The sequence below is a fragment of the Muntiacus reevesi genome, chromosome 4 (assembly GCF_963930625.1).
Source record: "Muntiacus reevesi chromosome 4, mMunRee1.1, whole genome shotgun sequence".
NCBI lineage: Eukaryota > Metazoa > Chordata > Mammalia > Artiodactyla > Cervidae > Muntiacus > Muntiacus reevesi.
The window spans coordinates 35376747-35399601 of NC_089252.1; the positions used below are offsets into that span (position 1 = coordinate 35376747).

General features: G+C 49.0%; 1 protein-coding gene, 1 non-coding gene and 1 pseudogene across 3 annotated transcripts in view; 1 reads left to right on the forward strand and 2 right to left on the reverse strand.

Annotated features, from left to right (window-relative positions):
* The window catches only part of EMILIN2 (elastin microfibril interfacer 2), a 56083-nt gene that overhangs the window by 19946 nt on the left and 13282 nt on the right, over positions 1–22855 (forward strand). For both annotated transcript variants that reach the window (XM_065932517.1, XM_065932516.1), the window contains exons 3-4: positions 7225–7400; positions 15774–17687. In XM_065932517.1, the coding sequence (XP_065788589.1) occupies positions 7225–7400; positions 15774–17687 (2090 nt within the window). The remainder of the gene's footprint in view (positions 1–7224; positions 7401–15773; positions 17688–22855) is intronic.
* On the reverse strand, positions 9331–9715 carry LOC136167648 (ubiquitin-ribosomal protein eL40 fusion protein-like; annotated as a pseudogene).
* LOC136168040 (U6 spliceosomal RNA) lies at positions 11341–11443 on the reverse strand. The gene has a single exon (XR_010663204.1). It is a non-coding gene; the product is annotated as a U6 spliceosomal RNA (small nuclear RNA).

Here is a 22855-nt window from a genome sequence, read left to right on the forward strand (position 1 = left end):
GTTGCTACATGCAGACATTCCCTAGTTGTGTCGTGTGGGGGCTTCTCTGTAGTTGCGGTGAGTGGGCTTCTCAATGTGGTGGCTTCTCTTGTTGTGGAGCACAGGCTGTAGGATGGTCGGGTTCAGTAGCTGTGGCCACGAGCCTAGTTGCCTTGCAACATGTGGGAGCCTCCCGGACCAGGGATTGAACCCATGTCCCTGCATTGGCAGGTGGACTCCCAACCACTGGACCACCAGGGAAGCCCCAGACAAGACCTTTCTGAAATCCCCACTGATGCCCCAAAGCGTCACCTGTACTGGGAGGAGAGGAGGGAACCTTATCAGCAGAGACGGAGAACAGCACCGACAGGAGTCTGCCTAAACACACCTCACTGAGATAGCCCTTATCACCTGTTCTGTTCCCACCCATATCCCCAGGATTTACTGCTCCTAGAAGCCCGAACTCTCTTTTCTCTGTCTGGTGCCTTCTCCACAATTGATCACCTTTTGTTAAAGTGGTACTTAAGGCTCTAACTGCTACTTTGAGTTTTCACTTCTTTCCCATGAGGCCTCCTGGGCACATAAAAATATTAACATCAATAAAATTTGTATGTCTTTTTCTCCTGTTAATCTGCCTTTTGTCAGTTTGATTCACAGGCCCCAGGAACAAATATAAGAGGGTAGAAAGTGTTAGTCCCTCAGTCATATCTGACTCTTTGCGACCCCATGGACTATAGCCCACCAGGCTCCTCTGTCCATGGGATTCTCCAGGCAAGAATACTGGAGTGGGTTGCCATTCCCTTCTCCAGGGGATCTTACTGATCCATGGATTGAACCTTCATCTCCAGCATTGCAGGCAGATTCTTTACCATCTGAACCACCAGGGAAGCCCCATAAGAGGGTGGAAGAAAAGTTTTTTCCTCTCCTACAAGGACATTATGTAAGTAACACAAAGCCAGTTACAGAAGGACAAATGCTATGTGATTCTACTTATATGATGGACCGAGAGCAGTCCGATTTAGAGAGACGAGAAGAGTGGTTGCCAGGGGCTGGGAGGTGGGCGCTGGGAGTTAGTGTTTAATATGGGCATAGAGTTTCCGTTTAGGATGATAAAAATGTTCTGTAGATGGTGGTGGTGGTGGTGGTGATGTTTGTACAACGCTGTGAATGTACTTGTGCCACTGAACTGTGCTGTTAAAAATGGCCAAGACAGTGAACTGTGGGTAATGTGTATTTTAACCACAGTTTTAAAACAAACAAACAAACGGAATTGCTGTGGCCGGCCTGAACTGCTCTATGGAAAACCTGGAGCAGTAGCTGAGCGTCAGACACCCAAGTCGGCCCTGGGTGCACATTCGAAACTGGGAGATGACTTCTCGAGTTTACATGTGTGGACTTTCCTTGTCCCTGGAAAGTGAAAGAAAGTGAGAGTGTTAGTCGGTCAGTCGTGTCCGACTCTTTGCAACCCCATGGACTGTGACCTGCCAGGCTTCTCTGTCTATGGGATTGTCCAGGCAAGAGTACTGGAGTGGGTTGCCATTTCCTTCTCCAGGGGATATTCCTGACCCAGGAATTGAACTCGTGTCTCCCGCTCCGGGGGAGGAGGTGATTTCCCCGGACCTGGGTGCTCCCTACTCGGGGGAGGAAGCACCTCTTCTGCATCATCTGTCCCATTCTGAATGATCCTGTGTGGAACCACGCATGTGGAATGAAGCAACAAGAGCTGGCTCTAGGTTCTTTGGGGCCAGCCAGTGTCTGGAGGATGGAGAGGAATTTACTAGAAAGTCTGTTCTTGGGAGAAATCCCAGTCAAGTGAGTGTCCCCCAGGACCTGCCGGGCTTTCAGTTTGTGTGGAATGTAAAGTAAAACACAGGTAAACTCGGGATGCAGGAAAAGGACCCGTACTGTGCGTGGCCGCTGTGTGACGGGTCCTCTGCCAGTGACGGGCGGTTATTTCAAGAACACGTGTTCCGCTTGCTGCTGGAGACACGGGAGGAGAAATCAGATGAACAGATAGACATGGGCCTGTTGCTATTCCCTTGACAATCTTGTGACTGTCTTGGCCAGCCCTGTTCTACAGAACTTTCTGTGGTGATGGAGACGTTAACGTTGTTTATCTAACCCTGTGGCTGCAAAGCATGTGAAATGTGGATAGTGTGACTGAGCAACTAGATGTTCGGTTTAATTTAATTTTAATCAGTTTATATTTAAACAGCTGCCCCAGATAACAGCTGTCTTCTTGGAAAGCACAGTGCTCGCTCACCTTCTGGTGTTGAGTCTTGTCCTGTTCCCATGACTGTGGGCCCTGGGGCTTGACTGGGCTCTGGTAGGACTCCAGGGGGCTTCCCTGGTGCCTCGGCAGTAAAGCGTCCGCCTGCCAGTGCAGGAGATGCAGGTCTGATCCCTGGGTCAGGAAGATCCCCTGGAGGAGGGCATGGCAACCCACTCCAGTATTCTTGCCTGGAGAATCTCATGGACAGAGAAGCCTGGTGGGCTATAGTCCATGGGGTCGCAAAGAGTCAGACTTGACTTGGAGACTAAACCACAGCAGGACTCAGGAAGCCAGTTCTTCTGGGTGGGACCTGGGGATCGATCACTCTGGGGCTTTAATTTTTGTTTTCTGAATTTTTATTTATTTTTGGCTGTGCTGGGTCTTCAGTGCTGCAAAGGCTTTTCTTGAGTTGCAGTGAGCAGGGGGCCACTCTCTAGTTGCGGCAGATGGGTTTCTCATTGCAGTGGCTTCTCTCGTTCTGGATCAAAGGCTCTCGGGCACAGGGGTTTCAGTAGTTGTGGTGCACAGGCGTAGCTGCTCTGTGTCATGTGGGATCTTCCCCGACCAGGGATCGAACCTGTGTCCCCTGCATTGGCAGGTGATTCTTATCCACTGCGCCACCAGAGAAGTCCACTCTGGGTTTTTCTGTATGGACATTGGACTCTCCCAAACCTGGTCAAAGGTGGGCATAGTATCATTAATTAATTGTTTGATCAATCAGTTATTGATTAGCAATTAATAAGTTAATTATTCAGCACAGTAGGACAGTGTGAAGAACAGGGACACTGTGGGGAACAGAGCCAGGCGTTCTTGCCTTCTTGGGGCTTTGGGCTGTGGGAGAAGGATGAATTCTGGACGAGCAAATTCAAGTGTAATTGGAAGCAGGTGAGGGAAGGTCTCTCCTCCTGCTAGGAAGGCATCTTCACGGGGGTGACATCACACGGAGGCACAGTCACTTTGTCCCCTTGTGTGTTAACAGGCATATTTCCAGCCCCATGGTCCCTGAGTTCTGAGTCAACTTTTCTAGTCCTTTTCTCCCACCTGCCTTCTTGTTAGCATCTCCTGGGCTCATCTGGTGCCTTGACCCAGGGGAACTTGTAAAAATGGTGAACTTTTGTCTCACCCTCCCCTGCAAAAAAAAACCCAAAAGGACTTCAGAGGAGAGGAGGGGAGTTAGGTGGGGCTGTGGGGCAGCTCATTGCCTCCCTGCCCCCGACCCTGCCCCCAGGGGGGCCTGAGGCAGCTGGTCAGAGATCCCCAGGGCACAGAATGCTGTTCCAGTCCTGACCCGGGGCTGGGATGGGGGCCAAGGCTCCAGCCCCACCTGCCATGACTCTGTCCCTTTGGCTGCAGGCCATCCTCGGCCGCCCCAGCTGGGTGCAGCTCGCTGATGCAGTGAATGTCTATGGAGCATCAAACTAGCACCAGGCCAGGGGCTCCATTCACTCCCTGCCAGAGTCTGGGGTGCTTCTCAATTCTGGCTGTGCTTAGCCATTATGTGGGGAGTTTTTGCAAGGCACACATGCCTGGGGACCCCTTGCTCCAGACCAATGAAATCAGAATTTTGAGGATAAAGGCCTGGGCATATTTAAAAAGTTCCCTGGGGAATTCCCTGGTACAGTGGATAAGAATCTGTCTGCTAATGTAGAGGACACAGGTTCGATCCCTGGTCCAGGAAGATCCTACTTGCTGCAGGCTAGATGAGCCCGTGCACCACAACTAGAGAGTGGCGCCCCACCCCCGCCCCACTCACTGCAACTCGAGAAAGCCTGTGTGCGGCAACAAAGACCCAGAACAGCCACAAATAAATAAGTAATAAAATATTTTATTAAAAGCTCCCTGTAGGGGATACTGTTCCGCGAAGCCAGGGTGACGCAGAGCAGGCCTGGGGGTCCTACTTGGGGCCTCCCCACCCTCTGGGGAGCCCCCTGGCTGCCCTTGGGGAAGTGGCAACCCCATTTTTTGGAGATACCCTAGAAATGCTGTGGGACCAAACATCCCTACCTCCCCTATCACACCCCCTCCCCCCAGCAGAGGCCTGGGGACCCGCAGATGCCTCGGCATTGTATCGTCCTGTGCAGGGACGTGGCCGTGAGCTTTCCCACAGTGGAGGTGGCCCCTGATGGCTTCCAGCTGTCTCTGGGGCTGGAAACTTGGTGGGAGACGCGGCCAATCTGAAGTCCATTGAAACCAGAAACCCTATAGCAATGGGAGTGGGGAGGGTGGAGAAGGCGGCGCTCACTCCAGGGAACTTTCCTAACTTAGAAGCTGGCTCCAAAATCATCACTCCCTTCAGGGAGAAGAATGAAGTATGTTGGAGAACCAAGCACTCTCTTGGGATGTGAGGGGCTAAGGCCCCCGGCTCAGGTTGGATGGGGTGGGGTAGGGGTTGTCCCTCGTCCACCAGCCTCAGAGCCTCTCCTCCTGGCTCAGCTGTGGTCAGAGGGCTTACTGTGGGCTGTCATCGCCTGGCACACGAACAAAACCCCGGAGCAAACCCATTTTCACATTCAATCCTAAATGCTCAGAGGAACCAGGTTTTCCTGAGATCACACATTTTTCCAGCATTAGGCTGTGCTTGAGCAAAACAATGAAATAGGATTTTTCTTTCTTTTCCTGTAGTTTCTGGGGCCACAGAGAAGATGCTTTGGGTAGGTGGGGTGCCGGGCGGGGGGAGAGGGCAGGAGTGTACCTGGACCGAATTAGATGCTCAGGCTGTCTTCTCACCCAGCTTGTGGGGCCTCTGGAACATCTTCAAGTGGGCGGGGTGGCTTTGAATTTAGGGCAGTTGCCAGGGAGGCCCATGGCTTCCATATGCTGGGAGGGCCACAGTGGGTGCAGGGGAGAACATGGGTTTAAAGTCAGTCCTGGCCCTTCCTGGGGCTTCCCTAGTGACTTAGACGGTAAAGAATCCACATGTAATGCAGGAGGCCCGGGTTTGATCCCTGGGTTGGGAAGATCTCCTGGAGAAGGGAATGGCAACCCATTCCAATATTCTTGCCTGGAGAGTCCTGTGGACAGAGGAGCCTGGTGGGCTACAGTCCATGAGGTCACAAAAGAGTTGGACACGACTGAAGTGACTGAGCATGCATGCATTCTGGCCCTTCCTGACCATTGGGAGGAGTCACTTAACCTCTTTGAGCCTCTGTTTTTCCATCTGTGAGCTGGGGATGATGTCTCCAGTGGGACCTCGATGGGGGATGTGGGAGGAATGAGAATTAAGGGCCTAGGAGGGGGCTTTTGCCTCTGCTTTTCCACCCTTTCCCCCTAACCGCTTGAGCAACCCTTCTTTTCTGTCTTACTTATTGGGATGTCCATCAATTTTTCCCGAAAAGGTTGCCACCCAAGCATCTCAAAATCCACACACCCAGGCTGCATCAGGGTCCAGTCATAGCAGAGCCGCTGAGGCCGGGCCCAGACACGGGCGGTCTGTCACAGATCCCTGGTGAGTGTGACACGCGGCCAAGGCTGAGAACTGTGCCCTCAAGACCAGGTGAGGCGGTCGGCCAGGCGCGGGGTCCCTCCCGCCCGGCAGCGCCGTCGCCGGCCCCGAGAACTCCGCAGGGTCGCCTTGCCCGTCCGGCCTGGGGGACTGCCTGGCTCGTGTGGTTCTCCATGTCATGCCCGGGCCCCTCAGCCGGGGTGCCGGAAGTCCGTGACGTTCAGCCACGTGTGATTCTCTCAGGAATGTGACTTTGAACTCCACCTGCCCGAGGCCAGGGCCGGAGGTGGAGTCCTTTGGCCGGCTCAAGGGTGCCTGTAGACCCGAAAAGGGAGCTGGCTGCTAGTGCTGGGGTTAGACATGAAGAGCAGCTGACCGAGGATCAAGAAAGCTGGGGTTGCTGTCGGCAGGAGAAGCCGAGGTGGGCGAGGAGCCGCTCGCCTCTGTGCTGTGAGCAGGGTCCCTGGGGGTGAACTCCGGCTTGGCCCCCCTGGGCGCCCAGGGGTCCTGGATCAGTTCTCTGCCCTGGGATGAGGTCCAGCCCTGGGTCTGACGGACCTTCCAGCTTGTTTCCAGGGTCTCTGTGATGCCCAAGTGTGCATTAGTTAGTGTTAGTCGCCCGGTCGTGTCCGACTCTTTGCAACCCCATGAACTGTAGCCCGCCAGGCTCCTCTGTCCTGGGGATTCTCCAGGCAAGAATACTGGAGTGGGTTGCCACTTCCTCCTCCAGAGGATGTTCCCTACCCAGGGATTGAACCTGGGTCTCCTGCATTGCAGGTGGATTCTTCAACATCTGAGCCACCAAGATCTCAACACAAATAGCATGAAGTGGGCCTGCAGAGGCTCACCGCTCCCTTTGCCAGGTGTCAGGAAAGAAGGTGCCGAGATAAATACACGGGGGGTGGGAGGCGAGGATGCCAGGCATGTTTGTGTAAAACACGAACCAAATGAGCCTGACTTGGCCTGGGAGAATCTCCACCAGGCAGCAAATTGTCAAATAGAAGTTCTTCAGTGAAGTGAAAGCCCAGTTTTTGAAAAATGTCCACATCCAGTGAGTCACACCTTCTTCCCTGGTGTCTCAGATGGTAAGGAATCTGCCTGCAATGCAGGAGACTCCAGTTCGATCCCAGGGTCAGGAAGATCTCCTGGAGAAGGGCATGGTAACCCATTCCAGTGTTCTTGCTGGAGGATCCCATGGACAGAGGAGCCTGGGGGCTACAGTCCATAGGGCCGCAAAGAGACCCAACTGAGCAACTAACGCTCTCTGTACTCTCAATGAGAGTCATGGGCCAAGGTTTTCTGAGTTGTCTGTTTCTCCAGCCTTTCAAGGGAGGGGAGCTGGGGGCAGGTGGATCCAAGAGATGGAGGAAAGCGGTGGGGGGCAAGGCTGGACTGGAGGAGACCAGTGACCCCTCCGGGTCAGCCTGCAGATAGCAGTGACCTGGGGCCTATTCACTTGGGTGCAGCCAGGAGGGCCGGGGTGTCTGCTGCAGCAGCCAGTAACGAGAGATGCCACCTTGCTCTTTGGCAGGTATCGCGTGAATGTCAGACCCAGGTATGTCACCAGGTACAAGACGGTGACGCAGTTGGAATGGAGGTGCTGCCCTGGCTTCAGGGGGGGAAACTGTCAAGAAGGTCCCAGAGACCCTGGGAGGATGCCCCGCCCCACGCCCGCTCGGCCCCGCAACAGCTTGAAGAAACCCACAGGTAACTCACTGCCCTCCTGTGCTCAGCCCTGCTCATCGCCGCTCCTTCCAACTCCAGGCTTCGTGAGTTACATGCGGGGCTTTCCCAGAGCTTCCAGGAACACACCCCTATGCCTGCAGGAGGCATGTGGCACTCATATTGATGTGCGGAAACAGTAGCGATTTTAAAAGACAAACTTTTAAAAAATAAATTGCTTTGTTAGGGCCAGCTGGTTGTGAAAACCAAGACCTTAGAGGAGATGAGGCTGGTTTTCAGCCTTGTGTGGCCTGAGGCAGAGACAGAAGAGATTCTCATGTAATGATGTAAGGACGCCTGGCTTGTTTTTACTTTCGTTTTCATGTGCAAACTTCCTTAAACCTGAATTTGAAGACCCTAAAATTGTTTTTGTTTTTTTTTTTTGAAATAGGGAAATAGAATCATTCTCATTCTGTTTGGGGTGAGATATTCAGCAGTAAAAGAATCTGCCCGCAGTGCAGGAGACACAGGAAACACAAGTTTAGTTCCTGGGTCGGGAAGATCCCCTGGAGGAGGGCATGGCAACCCACCACGGTATTCTTGCCTGGAGAATCCCATGGACAGAAGAGCCTCGTGGGCTCCAGTCCATGGGGTTGCAAGAATCAGACACAACTGAAGCAACCAAGCGCAGTGAGCATATTTGAAACGCTAAACCCAGAGTTAGAAGGTTCCAGTGAGGTTGTTCTTAATTTGCTTCTGATTTTTTTTTTAAGTGAGGTAGCACAAACTCAATGAATAGAAATCAATGATAATTTTCACCTTTTTTTTTTTTTTAATATTCATTTCTTATTTACTTATGGGGCCATGCTGGGTCTTAATTGGAAGATGTGGAACCTTTTAATATTTCCCTAACTGGGGATTGAACCTGGGCCCCTTGAGTTGGAAGCACAGAAGCTTAGCCACTGGATCACCAGGGAAGTCCCAGCTTGGCTTTTTTTTTGTATTTATTTTTTATCTTATTTTATTGTATTTTTTTCCACCTTGGCTTTTAAGTATAACATTAACAGATGGTAAAAAATCTGCTGGCAGTGCAGGAGCAGTTCGACCCCTGGGTTGGGAATATCCCTTGGAGAAGGGAATGGCAACCCATTCGAGTATTCTTGCCTGGAGAATCCCATGGACAGAGGAGCCTGGCAGGCTACAGTGCATGGGTTTGCAAAGAATCAGACATGACTGAGCAACTAACACTTAAGAGACTGACTTTAAAAAATTTTTTGGCCACGCGGTGCAGCTTGTAGGATTTTAGTTCCCCAACCAGGGATCGAACTCTTGCTCCCTTCATTGGAAGTGTGGGGTCTTAACCAGTGGCCCACGAGGGAAGTCCCCAGGAGGCTGACTTTTATGGACAAAAATATTTTGACATTTTATTCTACATCACTTTATCTTTCTTCTTTTTTAAAGTTCAGTGAGAAAACTTAGATTTTCTTATGCTGCTGCTGCTGCTAAGTCACTTCAGTCATGTCCAACTCTGTGTGACCCCATAGACGGCAGCCCACCAGGCTCCCATGTCCCTGGGGTTCTCCAGGCAAGAACACTGGAGTGGGTTGCCGTTTCCTTCTCCAATGCATGAAAGTGAAAAGTGAAACTAAAGTCGCTCAGTCATGTCCGACTCTTAGCGACCCCATGGACTGCAGCCTACCAGGCTCCTCCATCCATGGGGTTTTCCAGGCAAGAGTACTGGAGTGGGTTGCCATTGATTTTCTTATGAGTTAGATGTTTGTCATTCTTAAATGATTATATTTTCTGATGAGGTGTTTTCAGTTTTGAAACGAGTGGTGTTTCTCAATATTCTCTATAAAACAGATTTTATTTATTATTATTATTATTTTTTATTGCTTCAGTCAACAAAAGGGAAACTTTACTGAGGCCACAGGCAGGAGGCTGCCCCGAGGGCAGAGAAGCCGGCAGAGCAGCCTTATTTGACATTCTTCCTGGGGCGCAGGTTGTTGGTGTGGCCACGCTTCTTGCAGCAGTTGACCTCTGGGGCTATAGGTGATCGTAATGCAGCCGATATCTTGTCTCAGTTGTATTTCTGAGCGAGCTGGCAGAGGGAAGGCTCAAGGATGCTGCTTCACAGACGAAGCACCAAAGGCAGGGTGAACTCTTTCTGGATTTTGTAGTCTGACAGAGCACAGCCCATCCTCCGGCTGTTTGCTGACAAAAACTAGATGTTGCTGGTCAGGCGGGATGCCTTCCTGATCTTGGATTTTGACTTTGACATTCTCAGTGGTGTCACTGGGCTTGACCTCAGGGGTGAAGGTCTTGCCCTTCAGGGTCTTCACAAAGATCTGCATCTCTGCCTCTGCTGCAAGGCTGCCACCATTGACCTGAAAAACAGATCTGTTATTTTAAAAATAACTTTTTTATTACAAAAGTAGTGCATAGCAGTTAAAGAATGTTTGTAACATATGGGGCTTCCCTTGTGGCTCAGCGGGTAAAGAATCTGCCTGCAATGTGGGAGACCTGGGTTCATTCTCTGGGTTGGGAAGATCCCCTGGAGAAGGGAAAGGCTACCCACTCCAGTATTCTGGCCTGGAGGATTTCATGGACTGTATAGTCCATGGGGTTGCAAAGGGTCGGACATGACTGAGCGACTTACTTTCACTTGAAACATATAGGAAAAATATTTAAGTATACATCATCTTGGACTTCCCCAGTGGTCCAGTGGTTAAGACTTCGTGTTCCCGTAGCAGGGTGCCTGGGTTCCATCCCTGGTTGGGGAACTAAGATCCTGCATGTTGCAGAGCCAGGCCAAGAAGGGGGGGGCGGAGGAAGTACACCTAATCTTACCACCAAATGAGAAATACTGTTAACATTTTACTGTAAAACACAGCACTCTTTTCTGTATCTGCATATATATTTTTGTTAAAGAAAAATTCATTCATCCCACAAATATTTATTGAGCTTCTAGATCTGCAGTCTCTATACCGAGGTGTTTTGGAGAAAAAGTCGAGGCAGACACTAGAAAAGGAATTACAACAAAGCACAATCGGTGCTCTGATGGGGACTCCGAGACGGCTTGTTGGACCATAGTAGACAGTTTATTTCTGTTTTGTTTAGTTTTAGCTTTTATCTTGTAAAAGTTTAAGCATACATATAGTTTAATGAGTTGAATAGCTTTATAATATAAGGACTATTAGGGAAAGCGGTAATTCCCTTTCTCCCCTAGTTTCCCTTCTTCTCAGGAGTAATTGCTTTAAACTCTTACAATTTTTTTTTAAATTGAAGTATAGTTGATTTACAATATTAATTATAGGTGTGCAACAAAGTGACTCGGTATTTTCATGGATTATATTTCATTTAAAGTTATTGCAAATAAAGACTGTATTTCCCTGTGCTGTATAGTATGTCCTTGTGGCTTATTTATTTTATACATAGTAGTGTGTATCTCTTAATCTCCTGCCCCAGTCTTGTCCCTCCCCTTTTCCCTCTCCCCACTGGTAACCAACAGTTTGTTCTCTGTTATCTGTGAGTTTGTTCTTGTTTTTGTATATACATCCATTTATTTTTTAGCTTCCACACATAACTGATAATGTAGGGTATTTGTCTTTCTCTAGTCTGATTTTTATTTCTGTAAGCATGGTACCCTCCATATCTGTCTATATTGTTGCAAAAGGCATTATTATAGCTGAGCAATATTCCATTGTATGTGTGTATACACCACATCTTCTTTATCCATTTATCTGTTGATGGACGTGTGTGTGTGTGCGCTAAGTTGCTCAGTCCTGTGACTCTTTGCCACCCCATGGACTGTAGCCCACCTAGCTCCCCTGTTCATGGGATTCTCCAGGCGAGAATACTGGAGTGGATTGCCATGCCCTCCTCCAGGGGATCCTCCCGATCCAGGGATCAAACTTGTGTCTCTTAAGTCTCCTGCATCGTCAAGCGGGTTCTTTACCCACTAGTACCACCACTTAGGTTGCTTAAAAACATGGAATGCTTCACATACGTGCCATCCTTGTGCAGGGACCATGCTAATCTTCTCTGTATCCTCCCCATTTCAGTATATGTGCTGCTGATGTGAGCATTTCTTTAAACTCTTTAGATGGTCTTTTGGAATTTACCTCCACATCCTTTACTTCTTATTATGGAAGGTGAGGAATTAAGTCCCTTTCATCTAACATGAGGCTTCCACACCCCCATCCTTTCCATTCAGTTATACGGTATTTTCATCTGTTCAGTATTTATTGGTTCCATTGTAGTAGTTACATAGTGTTTACAGCTGAGCCCTGTAGTGTGGTGCTATGAATATGTTACCTTTTCTACACAGTTTTTTGATTTCTCTAGTGTTAATAGTTTTATTTTTCTTTGCTTGGTTTTCTGTATTTTTAATCCCCGTTTCAACCCAAACTCTCTGCTGTTGTCTACATGTCCGCTCAGTATGTTCAGGTACATCAGTTTCATCTTCTTGAAGTCTCTCCTAGAGCTTCCTCCCCTGCCCCACCTGGAGTGGTCAGCTGCTTGTCCTTGTTCCCCACTGCCCGGCTGTGATCGTCACTGACTTCTGTCCATTCCCTGCTTCCTCTCCCCCCGCCCCTCCCCTGCTTGCTCTTTCTTATATTATTCCCTTGTTTTGGTAAAGCACATCATTCAGTAGTTTTATGAGAAGATTGTGTGGGAGGTAAACTTTTTGACATGATAGTCTAAAAGTATATTTACTCCAGCTTCAGAAGTCTAGGTTGGAAATAATTTTCCTTTAGAATTTTAAAAGCATTGCTCAATTTTCTTCTAGTTTCAAAAAGGAATCCTCATACACTGTTGGTTGGAATGTACATTAGTACAGCCGCTATGGAGAACAGTACGGGGGCTCCTTGAAAAACTAAAAAGAGTTACTGCATGATCCAGCGATCCCACTCCTGGGCATATATCCAGAGAAAATCATAATTCAAAGAGATACATGCGCCCTGATGTTCATTGCTTAACTATTTACAATAGCCAAGACCTGGAAGCAACGTAAATGTCCATAGACAGATGAATGATAAAGAAGACATGGTACATATAGACAATGAAATATTACTCAGCCATAGAAAGAATGAACTGAGGCCACTTGTAGCAATCTGGATGGACCTAGAGATTATCGTGCTAAGTGAAGTAAATCAGAGAAAGACAAATTTCATGTAATATCACTTTATGTGGAATTTTTAAAAAATGACACAAATGAGCTTATTTGCAAAACAGGAACAGACTTACAGATATAGAAAACAAATTTATGGTTACCAAAGTGGGAAGCTGGGAGGAGGGATAAGTTAGGGATTTGGGATTGGCAGATACACACTGCTGTATGTGAAATAGAGAAACAAGGACTGACTGTATAGCACATGGAACTCAATACTTGTAATGCTTAATATCTTGTAAATGATCTATATGGGAAAAAAGAATATATATGGGACAAAAGAATATATATATAAGATTATATATATTTTTAATATATTTATTAATATATATTATCTATTTATCTATATATAGAGAGATTATATATATATTTATTTATCTGAATCACTTCTGTATACCCAAAACCGGGCTTCCCAGGTGACTCAGTGGTAAAGAATCCACCTGCCAATGCACGAGATGAGAGTTCAATCCCTGGGTCAGGAAAATCTCCTGGAGGAGGAAATGGCAACCCACTCCAGTATTCTTGCCTGGAGAATCCCGTGGACAAAGGAGCCTGGCGGGCTACAGTCTATGTGGTTGCAAGAGAGTTGGACAGGTCTGAGCAATTAAAGAAGAGAATACCTGAAACTAACACAACATTGTAAATCAATTATGCTTCAATTAAAAAATTCTTTTCCTTCTAGTTTCCAATGCACTGTGAAAACCATTTTGATTCCCAGTTTTTATGTGTGACTTGGTTGGGGTTTCTTTGTTTTGTTTTTGTTGTTTTTGCCATTAATGGGATTTCAGGATGAAAGGAAGTACTTATCCTCAATCCACCATCATTATAATGAACACATTGTTTTGGGCACTTATTTTTACATTTTTAACTGATTTTAATTTTTAATTGATGAAAAAAATCCATGTCATTAGATATTCCATAGTATCATTTCTTGGCTGCATAGAGTGTGATTGTTTGGATACAACCTTGTACTGTTGGTCCCTTAGGCTGTTTTCAGTTTTTCATTATTATATAGATAGTATTTGAATAAGTACTTTTTCTGTTAAATTTTTGGATTAATCCTTACTATTTACTAGAATAAATTTCTAGAAGTGTAATTGCAGAGTCCAAAGGACTCTGAGTATTTTGATACATTCTCCAAGTTATTCTTCCAAAAATTTGTAGCAGTTTTTTTAGTCACCAGTAGTATATGAAGGAAAAACATCTGCTTACATTCTGATCCTCCCCCCTTCTCCTGCCCTTTAAAAAAAATTTCCTTTGCTCAGAACAGCATTTCATTTGTACGTGACTTGCTGACTTTTATGTCTAGTGTCCTGAGAGAATTTTTTCAGTATGGAAAACAAGGTGTTCTTTCTAGTTTTCTGCTTGGGAGTTGGAGCATTTAAACTCAAGTCTTGGTTTTACCACTAAGTTGCTTTTAATGAATAATAACTGTTGTTATGATCATCTGCAAAAGTTACAGGAGGAAAAAACAATGACCATTAAGCTCAAATATCTACCACATTCTAAAGTTACTTCCACTGTTTGTCAGTGGACATTAGTGCATTTTATGTCATAATCTGTGTTGTGTGTGACTTTTTCCACTTTACTTGCTAGGTCTCAATATTGTCTGCAGACTTGTTGATGTTAATTCTTAAATCTTTTCTTTTTTATATTAATTTTTGCATTTTATTTTTTGGCTGTGCCACACGACTTGTGAGATCTTAGTTCCCAGTGTATTAGTCGCTCAGTTGTGTCCAACTCTTTATGACCCTATGGACTGTAGCCTGCCAGGTTCCTCTGTCCATGGGGATTCTCCAGGCAAGAATACTGGAGTGAGTTGCCATTCCCTTCTCCAGGGGATCTTCCCAACCCAGGGACTGAACGTGGATCTCCTGCATTGCAGGAGGATTCTTTACCGTCTGAGCTACCAGGGAAGCCAGGGATCAAACCTGGACCTGCAGCAGTGGAAGCAGAGAGTCCTAATCATTAGACCACTAGGGAAGTCCTTTAACCTCTTTCTAGTGTTCCTTGTGTTCTGTGACATCATGTGTCTCAGATTTTGATGACTTTTTTTTGTTTATCTCTCTATATATCATGTTTATTTTCTTTTTATGACTCATCACAATTATTTTATGATTTTTCTTTTGGGCTCTTTCCTTGTGGGGTATATTTCTCAAAGTAGAATTATCAAAAATTCAATGTTCGGGGACTTCCCTGGTGGTCCAGTGGTTAGGCACTTTCACTTTGGAGGCCCAGGTTCAATCTTTGGTCTTGGATCTGAGATCTCAAAGCTGAGTGGGACATGGGTAAAAAAAGATTTCAATGTATTCTTTTGACTTAGTGAACCTCACTACATAGGGCCACATGACTCTGTTGTTGGGAGACGCCAATAGACTCTGTTTTATCTCTCTTTTGCTTTTAGTTTCTCCAACTGCATGATGGTGCTAAACAATGTCTGTGAGACTCTTAGCGCAGGAATGCTAATAAAAGAAAGAGAATATTTAGGAGTTGCTTGGAGGATAACTTGCTGCTCTTATGGTATCGTGTGCCTGTGTGCTAAGTTGCTTCAGCTGTGCCCGGCTCTTTGGGACCCCATGGACTGTAGCCCACTAGGCTCCTCCGTCTGTGGGATTCTCCAGGCAAGAATACTGGAATGGGTTGCCATTCCCTTCTCCAGGGGATCTTCCTGATCCAGGAATTGAACCTGCATCTCCTGTGGCTCCTGCATCGTAGGCAGATTCTTTACTGCTGAGCCACCGGGGAAGCCATGGTATCATACCACCCAACAACTAATGGGTGGATCCCAAGTGGCTTCTTGTGGTTACAGAGTGCAGTCAGCTGTCGGGGTGTGACTGCAGTTACGAATGTGGGAATGATATGTTCTGATGATAATATAAGTAAAGAATATTTCCCTTCAGGGTGAAAGAGACCATTGTATATCTGTCATGTGAATATTCTCTTAACAACCCAAGGAGGGAAGATAGTCATAGATGAGGGGATTATAGTTCACAGAAGTGGATTAACTTGCTCGAGGGCGGACTACAGACAGCAGAGCCAGAATCCCCTGGAGGTCTGTTTGAATTAACGCCCATCATCTTTTCCACTCCAGCAGAGTAATTGCCTGTGTGTGGTGAGAGGGGAGTCATAGGGGGAGGTTTGAGTGTATCCCAGGAGTACTCTGTCAGTTATCTTTGCAGAAACCGGGTATGTTTTCCTAAACAGGAAATGTTAAGTCGTGTCCAACTCTTTTTTTCTTGTAACAGACAATGAACCAAGCCGAGTCTCAGAGCCTAAGAAGACTTTGTCACCCACTCCTGCAGCAGACCCAAGTCAGACAAAAGATCCAAAACAGGGGCCCCAGGAACTGCAGGAAAAGAAAATTCAGGTGCTGGAGGAGAAGGTTCTCCGGCTCACCAGGACAGTTCTGGACCTTCAGTCTTCCGTTGCTGGAGTGAGCGAAAACCTCAAACACGCCGTCCAGGATGATGCCAGCAAGATGCTGGCCTCATGGCTCAGTAACCTGCACCCCCGGCCAACGCCGAACAGCGCCGTGGGTGGAGAACCGGAAACGGCTCAGCCCCCCGGTGTCCTCAACAATAAGGAGTCAGGAATGAAGGACATCAAGTCTGAACTGGCTGAAGTCAAGGATGCCCTGAAGACCAAGAGTGACAAGCTGGAGGAGCTGGACGGGAAAGTGAAGGGCTACGAAGGGCAGCTCAGACAGCTCCAGGAGGCCGCCCAGGGCCCAACGGTCACCATGACGACCAGCGAGCTCTTCCAAGCCTACGTGGACAGTAAGATCGATGCCCTGAGGGAGGAGCTCATGGAAGGGATGGACCGGAAGCTGGCTGATCTGAAGAACTTGTGCGAGTACAAGTTGATCGGTTTCCAGCAGAACTGTGATGACTATGGGAGCAGCTACCTGGGAGTGATTGAGCTGATAGCAGAGAAGGAGGCCAAGCTGAGAAAAGAAATCAGTGACCTTCAAGCCCGGGTCCAAGACCCTCCAGCCGGTGCAAATTGCTGTGATGGTACCAAGCCTGATGACTTGGGGCCACAGATCAAGATGTTAGACCAGAAAATCGAAAGAGTTGCTGAAGCAACAAGAATACTGAACGCACGACTGGACAATGAGTTTGACCGCCTCGAGGTTCCAGAGCTGGACGTGGACTTCGATGCCAGATGGCATGAACTGGATGCAAGGATCAACGTGACGGAGAGGAACGCAGAGGAGCACTGCTTTTACATTGAAGAAACCCTCCGGGGCACCATTAATGGGGAGGTGGATGGCCTGAGGCAGCTGCTTGATCAGAAAATACAGTCCCTGGAGGAGCGGCTGGGGAGCGCCCTCCTGGAGATGGTGAACGGCTCTGAGATGGAACCTGCTCCCCCAGTGGCAGCCCTGCCCACTGTGTCGGGGGCTGGGCACCCGCAGGTCATGATGGAGTTAAAGCGCCTGAAGGACCAAGTGCGGGTGGTGGAGGACATGTGCCTGCAGAACCTCCGAGGAGAGCCTCGCGGGATGGAAGACACTTTGCAAAACGGGGGCAAGACAGTGAACCTTTTGAGATCTCTAAACGACACAATGCAGGGGAAGTTTCAGGACACGCAACGCAGCATCCAGCGACTTCAGCAGGACGTCAGTTTTCTTTATTCTAGGCTCAACCACACAGATGCCCACTTGAGACATCTACAGAATGAGCTGAGTGGTGGTAGAGGAGGGAAAAAGGCTGCAGGGGGTGGATGGTCCAAGGGGGGTGAGCTGGGGAGGACGGAGGCACCCCTGCCATCTCCCCAGGCCCCCCCAGTACATTGCTGCCAGCAGCTGGAGGGCAGGTGGCAGCAACTGCAGGACCTCGTCCTCAGCGAGCTGGACACTTGTAAGGAGAAGACGCACGGGGTCCAGAGGGAGGTCTCCGTGGTGGAGGACAGGGTGTCTCACGTGGAAAAGACCTGTAGCAAGCTGGACTCCATCTCTGGAAGCCTTCAGAAGATCAAGGAAGGGCTCAACAAGCACGTGAACAGCCTCTGGAGCTGCGTCCGGCAGATGAACGGGACGCTCCGGACACACTCCAGAGAGATCTCCGGCCTGAAGAATTCCGTCCAGCAGTTCTACAGCCACGTCTTCCAGATTTCTACTGACCTGCAAGATCTGATCCGGTTTCAGCCGTCGGCAAGTAAGTGCACCTCTGCCTTCCCATTTTGAGTATTTGTAACGTGTGTTCTGCTAGATTTTGGATGGCTTGTGACATCAGCCACTTCACTGCTAGCCCAAAGGGTGCTTCGTAGATGGGGTGGGGGAAAGTGCGTGAATCGCTTGGTGCTGAGTAGCAATGAGACAAAGACCAACAGTGAGAGCAAGTGTTTAGAAACTTTTAGAATAACTTGACATCACTGTAGCATTCAAGCACACGATTTGTGCGTTTTGTAAATTATCAGCCCACAACAGGTTGAAAATACAGAAGGAAAACTGGTCCTTCCCCTCAGGTGGGTGGCAGAAGGCTAATCTATACTATCATGTTGGGGAGCTTAGATTTGGGGTCAGATTTGTGGCCTAACAGCTTGGGGCAACGGGTATGTTGTCCTGTCTTCTACTCAGGAAGTTTCCTGTGTGCAAACCTCTTCACCTCTCTGAAAACATCACTTTTTTTGTTTGCTGGTGTCATAATCTTCATCATTATCATCTTTGGGCAATCTCTGTTCCCTAAAACCTGGGTCCTTGATGATGGCAAGTAGAATGCATTGTGTTCCTTTCCAAAGACAGAGAGAGGACCGTGGACAGAGTACTTTAGGGGCAGTAACTGTTCAAAGCCCCAGAGCGCCCAGAACAAGGATGCTGACTGGCAGGGCTCAGGGCGATGCATGCTACACACTAGGTATGCGCATCCGTGCTAATCCCTCCAGTCATGTCTGCCTCTTTGTGACCCCATGACTGTAGCGGGCCAGGCTTCTCCGTCCATGGGATTCTGCAGGCAAGAATACTGGAGTGGGTTGTTGTCTCCTTTTCCTGACCCCAGGGATCAAATCTGTGGCTCCTGCATTGCAGGCAGATTCTTTACCGCTATACATTTCATTCTCAACAAATGTTTGTTGAATGAATGAATGGACTGAATGAATGAATGGTCCCTTAATAGCACTGAGTGACATATTCAAGTTAAATTCTTTGTTACCTGGGGGCTTAGCATTTCATCCCTGAAGGTCAGAGCCTCCCTGGTACCTGGATTCGGCAACCTCAATGCTAAGCAGTTTTCGTTCTTGTTTAAATTTTATTTATTTTCAGCTGTGTTCGGTCCTCATTGCCGGGCAGACTTTCTCTAGTTGGAGACAGCGGGGGCTACTTTCTAGTTGCAGTTTGCGGGCTTTCTCACTGCAGTGGCTTTTCCTGTTGCGGCTCCCAGGCTCCAGAGCACAGGCTTAGTAGTCTGGCGCACGGGCTGCTCCCCGCAGGGAGGTGTTCTAAAGTCACATAGCGGAGACGCATTGGAGGCGGGGTGGGGACCCTGGGTGCCATCCTCCAGGCCAGCCCACATCTCCTCTGTGTCTCCCAGAGGTGAAGGCAGACTTATGGGTCCACGAGGACTTGGGGAGGGCCAGCCATGTGCCCGGAAGGACTCCACCTCCTGACCAGTCCCCTCCCTGTTTTCTTTCCCGTCTTCTTGCTGGCCTATGTTGCCTTTTCACCTTGCTCAGCTCCAGGTGACAAAGGCCCTCATGTGTTGATGCCAGTTCCTCGCCTGATGTGAGCCTATTGGAAAAGGCTCTGATGCTGGGAAAGATGGAAGGCAAAAGGAAAAGGGGGCAGCAGAGGATGAGGTAGTTGGACGGCATCACTGCCTCAATGGACATGAATGTGAGCAAACTCCAGGAGATAGTGGAGGACAGAAGAGCCTGATGGGCTGCAGCCCATGGGCCTGCAAAGAGCCGGACACAGCTCAGCAACGGCATGACAGCAACAACAACCCCGCTGAGACTTACAGCCCGAGGAGAGGGGAGCCAGGGCCTGATCCCAGGGAGGCGGAAAGGTCTGAAGTGGTCAGTGGGACACGCTTTGAACCTTCCCAGAGATAAGGAGTTTGTAGATAAGGAATTACCCAGGCCAGTCCCGCTATTTATAACCCCCATCCCCTGCCCCCAGGCCCACACAGCTCCCGGATCTCTGGAATGCTGGGGAAAGGTCAGGGGACCCTGTGTGTGTTCATAGGATGATTGTCCCTCCTGGTGACAGTTCTGTCTGGACTGTGCTTTGTAACAACAGATCGAACCAGATAGTTCCAGTTGATTTGCGGCTCTCGGGCAGCGTGGGAAGTGGTGTTAACTCCTTCACGCTTGCCTGTGGGAAGAGGGGTGAGGGGTGAATGCCTGTAAAGAGAAGGCGGCGTCCACAAGATGCTCCTTTTGGAACGAATCCGTCATTGTGAGTGTAGGATGCATGGACTTTCGGGAACTCCACTGATTGAGGAGAGCCGCCGATGAACAGGCAGAGCTGTCCGTTCTTGGAGCGCATCCAGGTCCGGGAGAACCGGAGTGTCGGGTCACTGGGTGAGTCTAGAGCTCAGGTCACAGCGCCCAACAAAGAGTCAGCAGCACATTTATTGAGCACTTACTGTGTGCAGCAGTGACTCAGTGGACATGAGTTTGAGCAAACTCCAGGAGATAGTGAAGGACAGGGGAGCCTGGCGTGCCGCAGTCCCTGGGGTCATAGAGAGTCGGACAGGACTTAGTGACTAAACACCACTGTGTGCAGGGCCCCGTGAGGGATGAGGCAGCGAGGAGCACGACCCTGACCTTCCAGGCACTTGCAGGCACAGGTTTGAGGTTGGGGGAGTGACGCACACAGGTCTGCAGAGAGGATGAATGAGATGGTGTGTCAGGGCTCATCCTTTGAGTTCACTGGCTTTTACTGAGCCCATCTTGTGTGGGAGCAACGAGCTTATGTGTGTGGAGCACCGGGATGACAGTGTATGGGACAGTGATGGTCTGAGGGGTAACAGGCAGAGATGGTCACGGCCACCGTGGAAGTCAGGGAGGGCTTCTCTGAGTTGATGAGGCCTTCTCATCATCACGGCTGAGTAGGTTGCGAGTTCAGAGTCTGTCGGGGTGAAGGGTGAGATGCAGTGATAAGAGAGACTTCTGAAAGGGGGGCGATACTGGAGCTTATGCCGAAGGGTGGGGGGTTGTTCAGTCCCTCAGTTGTGTCTGACTCTATGCGACCTCATGGACTGCGGCACGCCAGGCTTCCCTGTCCTTCACCATCTCCCAGAGTTTGCTCAAACTCCTGTGCGTTGAGTTGATGACGCCATCCAACTATCTCATTCTCTGTCGCCCCCTTCTCCTCCTGCCCTCAATCTTTCCCAGCATCAGGGTCTTTTCCAATGAGTCAGCTCTTCACATCAGGTGGCCAAAGTATTAGAGCTTCAGGATCATCTTCCCAATGAACATTTAGAGTTGATCTCCTTTAGGATGGACTGGTTTGATCTCCTTGCAGTCCAAGGGACTCGTGAGAGTCTTCTCCTCTACCACAGTTGGAAAGCCATTAGCTCTTGGGTGCTCAGCCTTCCTCATGCTCCAGCTCGCACATCTGTACATGCCTACTGGAAGGCTTCAGAGAAGCAGGAGGGGAGGGCGTACCTACTGAGGGCGGAATGGACCTGCTGTTTGCTGCTGCGTGACAGCCGACCCCAGACCTTGGCAGTTTAAACAACAGGGCTTCATCACTTCCCGTTGCTCTGCGGGGCAGGAACTGACTTGGCAGCTCTTCTGCTCCACTTGACATCCGCTCAAGCTCAAGCTTGACAGCCGCTTGACTCAGGGGACCGGTGGGGTGGGGTGGGCTGGTCTGGAAGCTGCAGGAAGACCGGCCACATGTTCTTCCGATAGCCATCCTCTCTCTTCACGTGGCAGACGTGAGCCTCCTCACAGCGTGGCAGTCTCGGGGAGTCACACCACATGGCAAAAGCAGGAGCCCCTTCCAGGTGAGGCCCGCACCGAGTCCTTTCTGCCACATCTCATGGTTCAAAACAAGTCAGGCTGAGAGGTGACGCAGCTTGTGTGTTGGGAGGGTCATCGTCATCATTGTTCCCACTGCAAGCCAAGGTGCAAAGCTGAGGATGCAAGACATGGTCACCAGAGGCCAGATTGCTGGGTCAGGGACCCAGACTCTGCTGGTTCTACCTCGTCTGCTGCCCTGTGCACGGAGCCTGTTCTCTTCTTTGGAAGTACCCAGAGGGAGCTGAACTACCCAGCTGGCAGCGGGTGGGGAGTGTGGAGGGGGAACCCGAAGGGGCCTCAGGCCATGCTGAAATCAATCCTGGTTTCTCTGTATCTTTGTATTCCTCACATCAGTGCAGACGTTCTTTCCTGGCTCTTAAAAGAGACACTCAAGATTATGTAGAAATGTTTGGTTACTTTTTTGGACAAAGGGTCCCTGCCTTTCATCCAGGACTTGGAGAGGTGCCTAACTTCTAAAAGGTAAAGAACTAGTGTACTTTTTTGGCTGCATCTTGCAGCTTATGGGGATCTTAGCTCCTCAACCAAGAACTGAACCCATGTCCCCTGCAATGGAAGTGCAGAGTCAACCACTAGACTACCAGGGAAGTCCTTAGGACTGCTGTATTTTCATGACTGTCTCATTGTCCACTCTGTGACGTGGGTGTCATGCCCCTTTCCTGGGCCCCGTGCACCCCACCCCCCTTCATTCATACAGTGATTCATTCAACAAATACTGAGTCATGTCCTCGCACTGGAGTTTTAGCCCTTGCAGGATCTGGGCAAGGGGGAGTCAGGGAATGCACAGCCCAGCAAATAAAGGTCTGATTTCAGCAGGCGATCAATGTGTAGGGAAAGATAAGCAGAAGGGGTGACAGAGGACAGGGGACTTGGTGTTTTAGATGAGAAGTCAGGGAAGGTTGCCTAGTGGAGATGACGTTTGAGCAGAGACATGAATGAGATGAGGGAATGAGCCTTGTGGAGATCTGTTCCCGGCGGAGGGAATAGCATGTGCAAAGTCCCGAGGCAGGGATGTCTTTGTCCTGCTTGAGAACTCAAGACGTCAGTTTGAGCAAGTCCATGAGCAAGGGGGAAGGTCATAGGCAGTGAGGTCAGGGGGTAGGGGTCAGATCAGGTGGGATTTTGTAGGCTGAGATAACAGATTTAAATTTCAAATATCATGAGAAACTCTTGGAGATTTTTGAGCCAGGAAGTGATTATTATTTCCCAAGCTTGTAATCCCAGCTAATCTACACATTCTTTGTGACTTTGGGCAAATTATTTATCTACTTAATGCCTCACTTTCTATAGCTGTTAACTGGAGAGAATCATGGTAATAGTGATACTTCAAGAAGTTAGC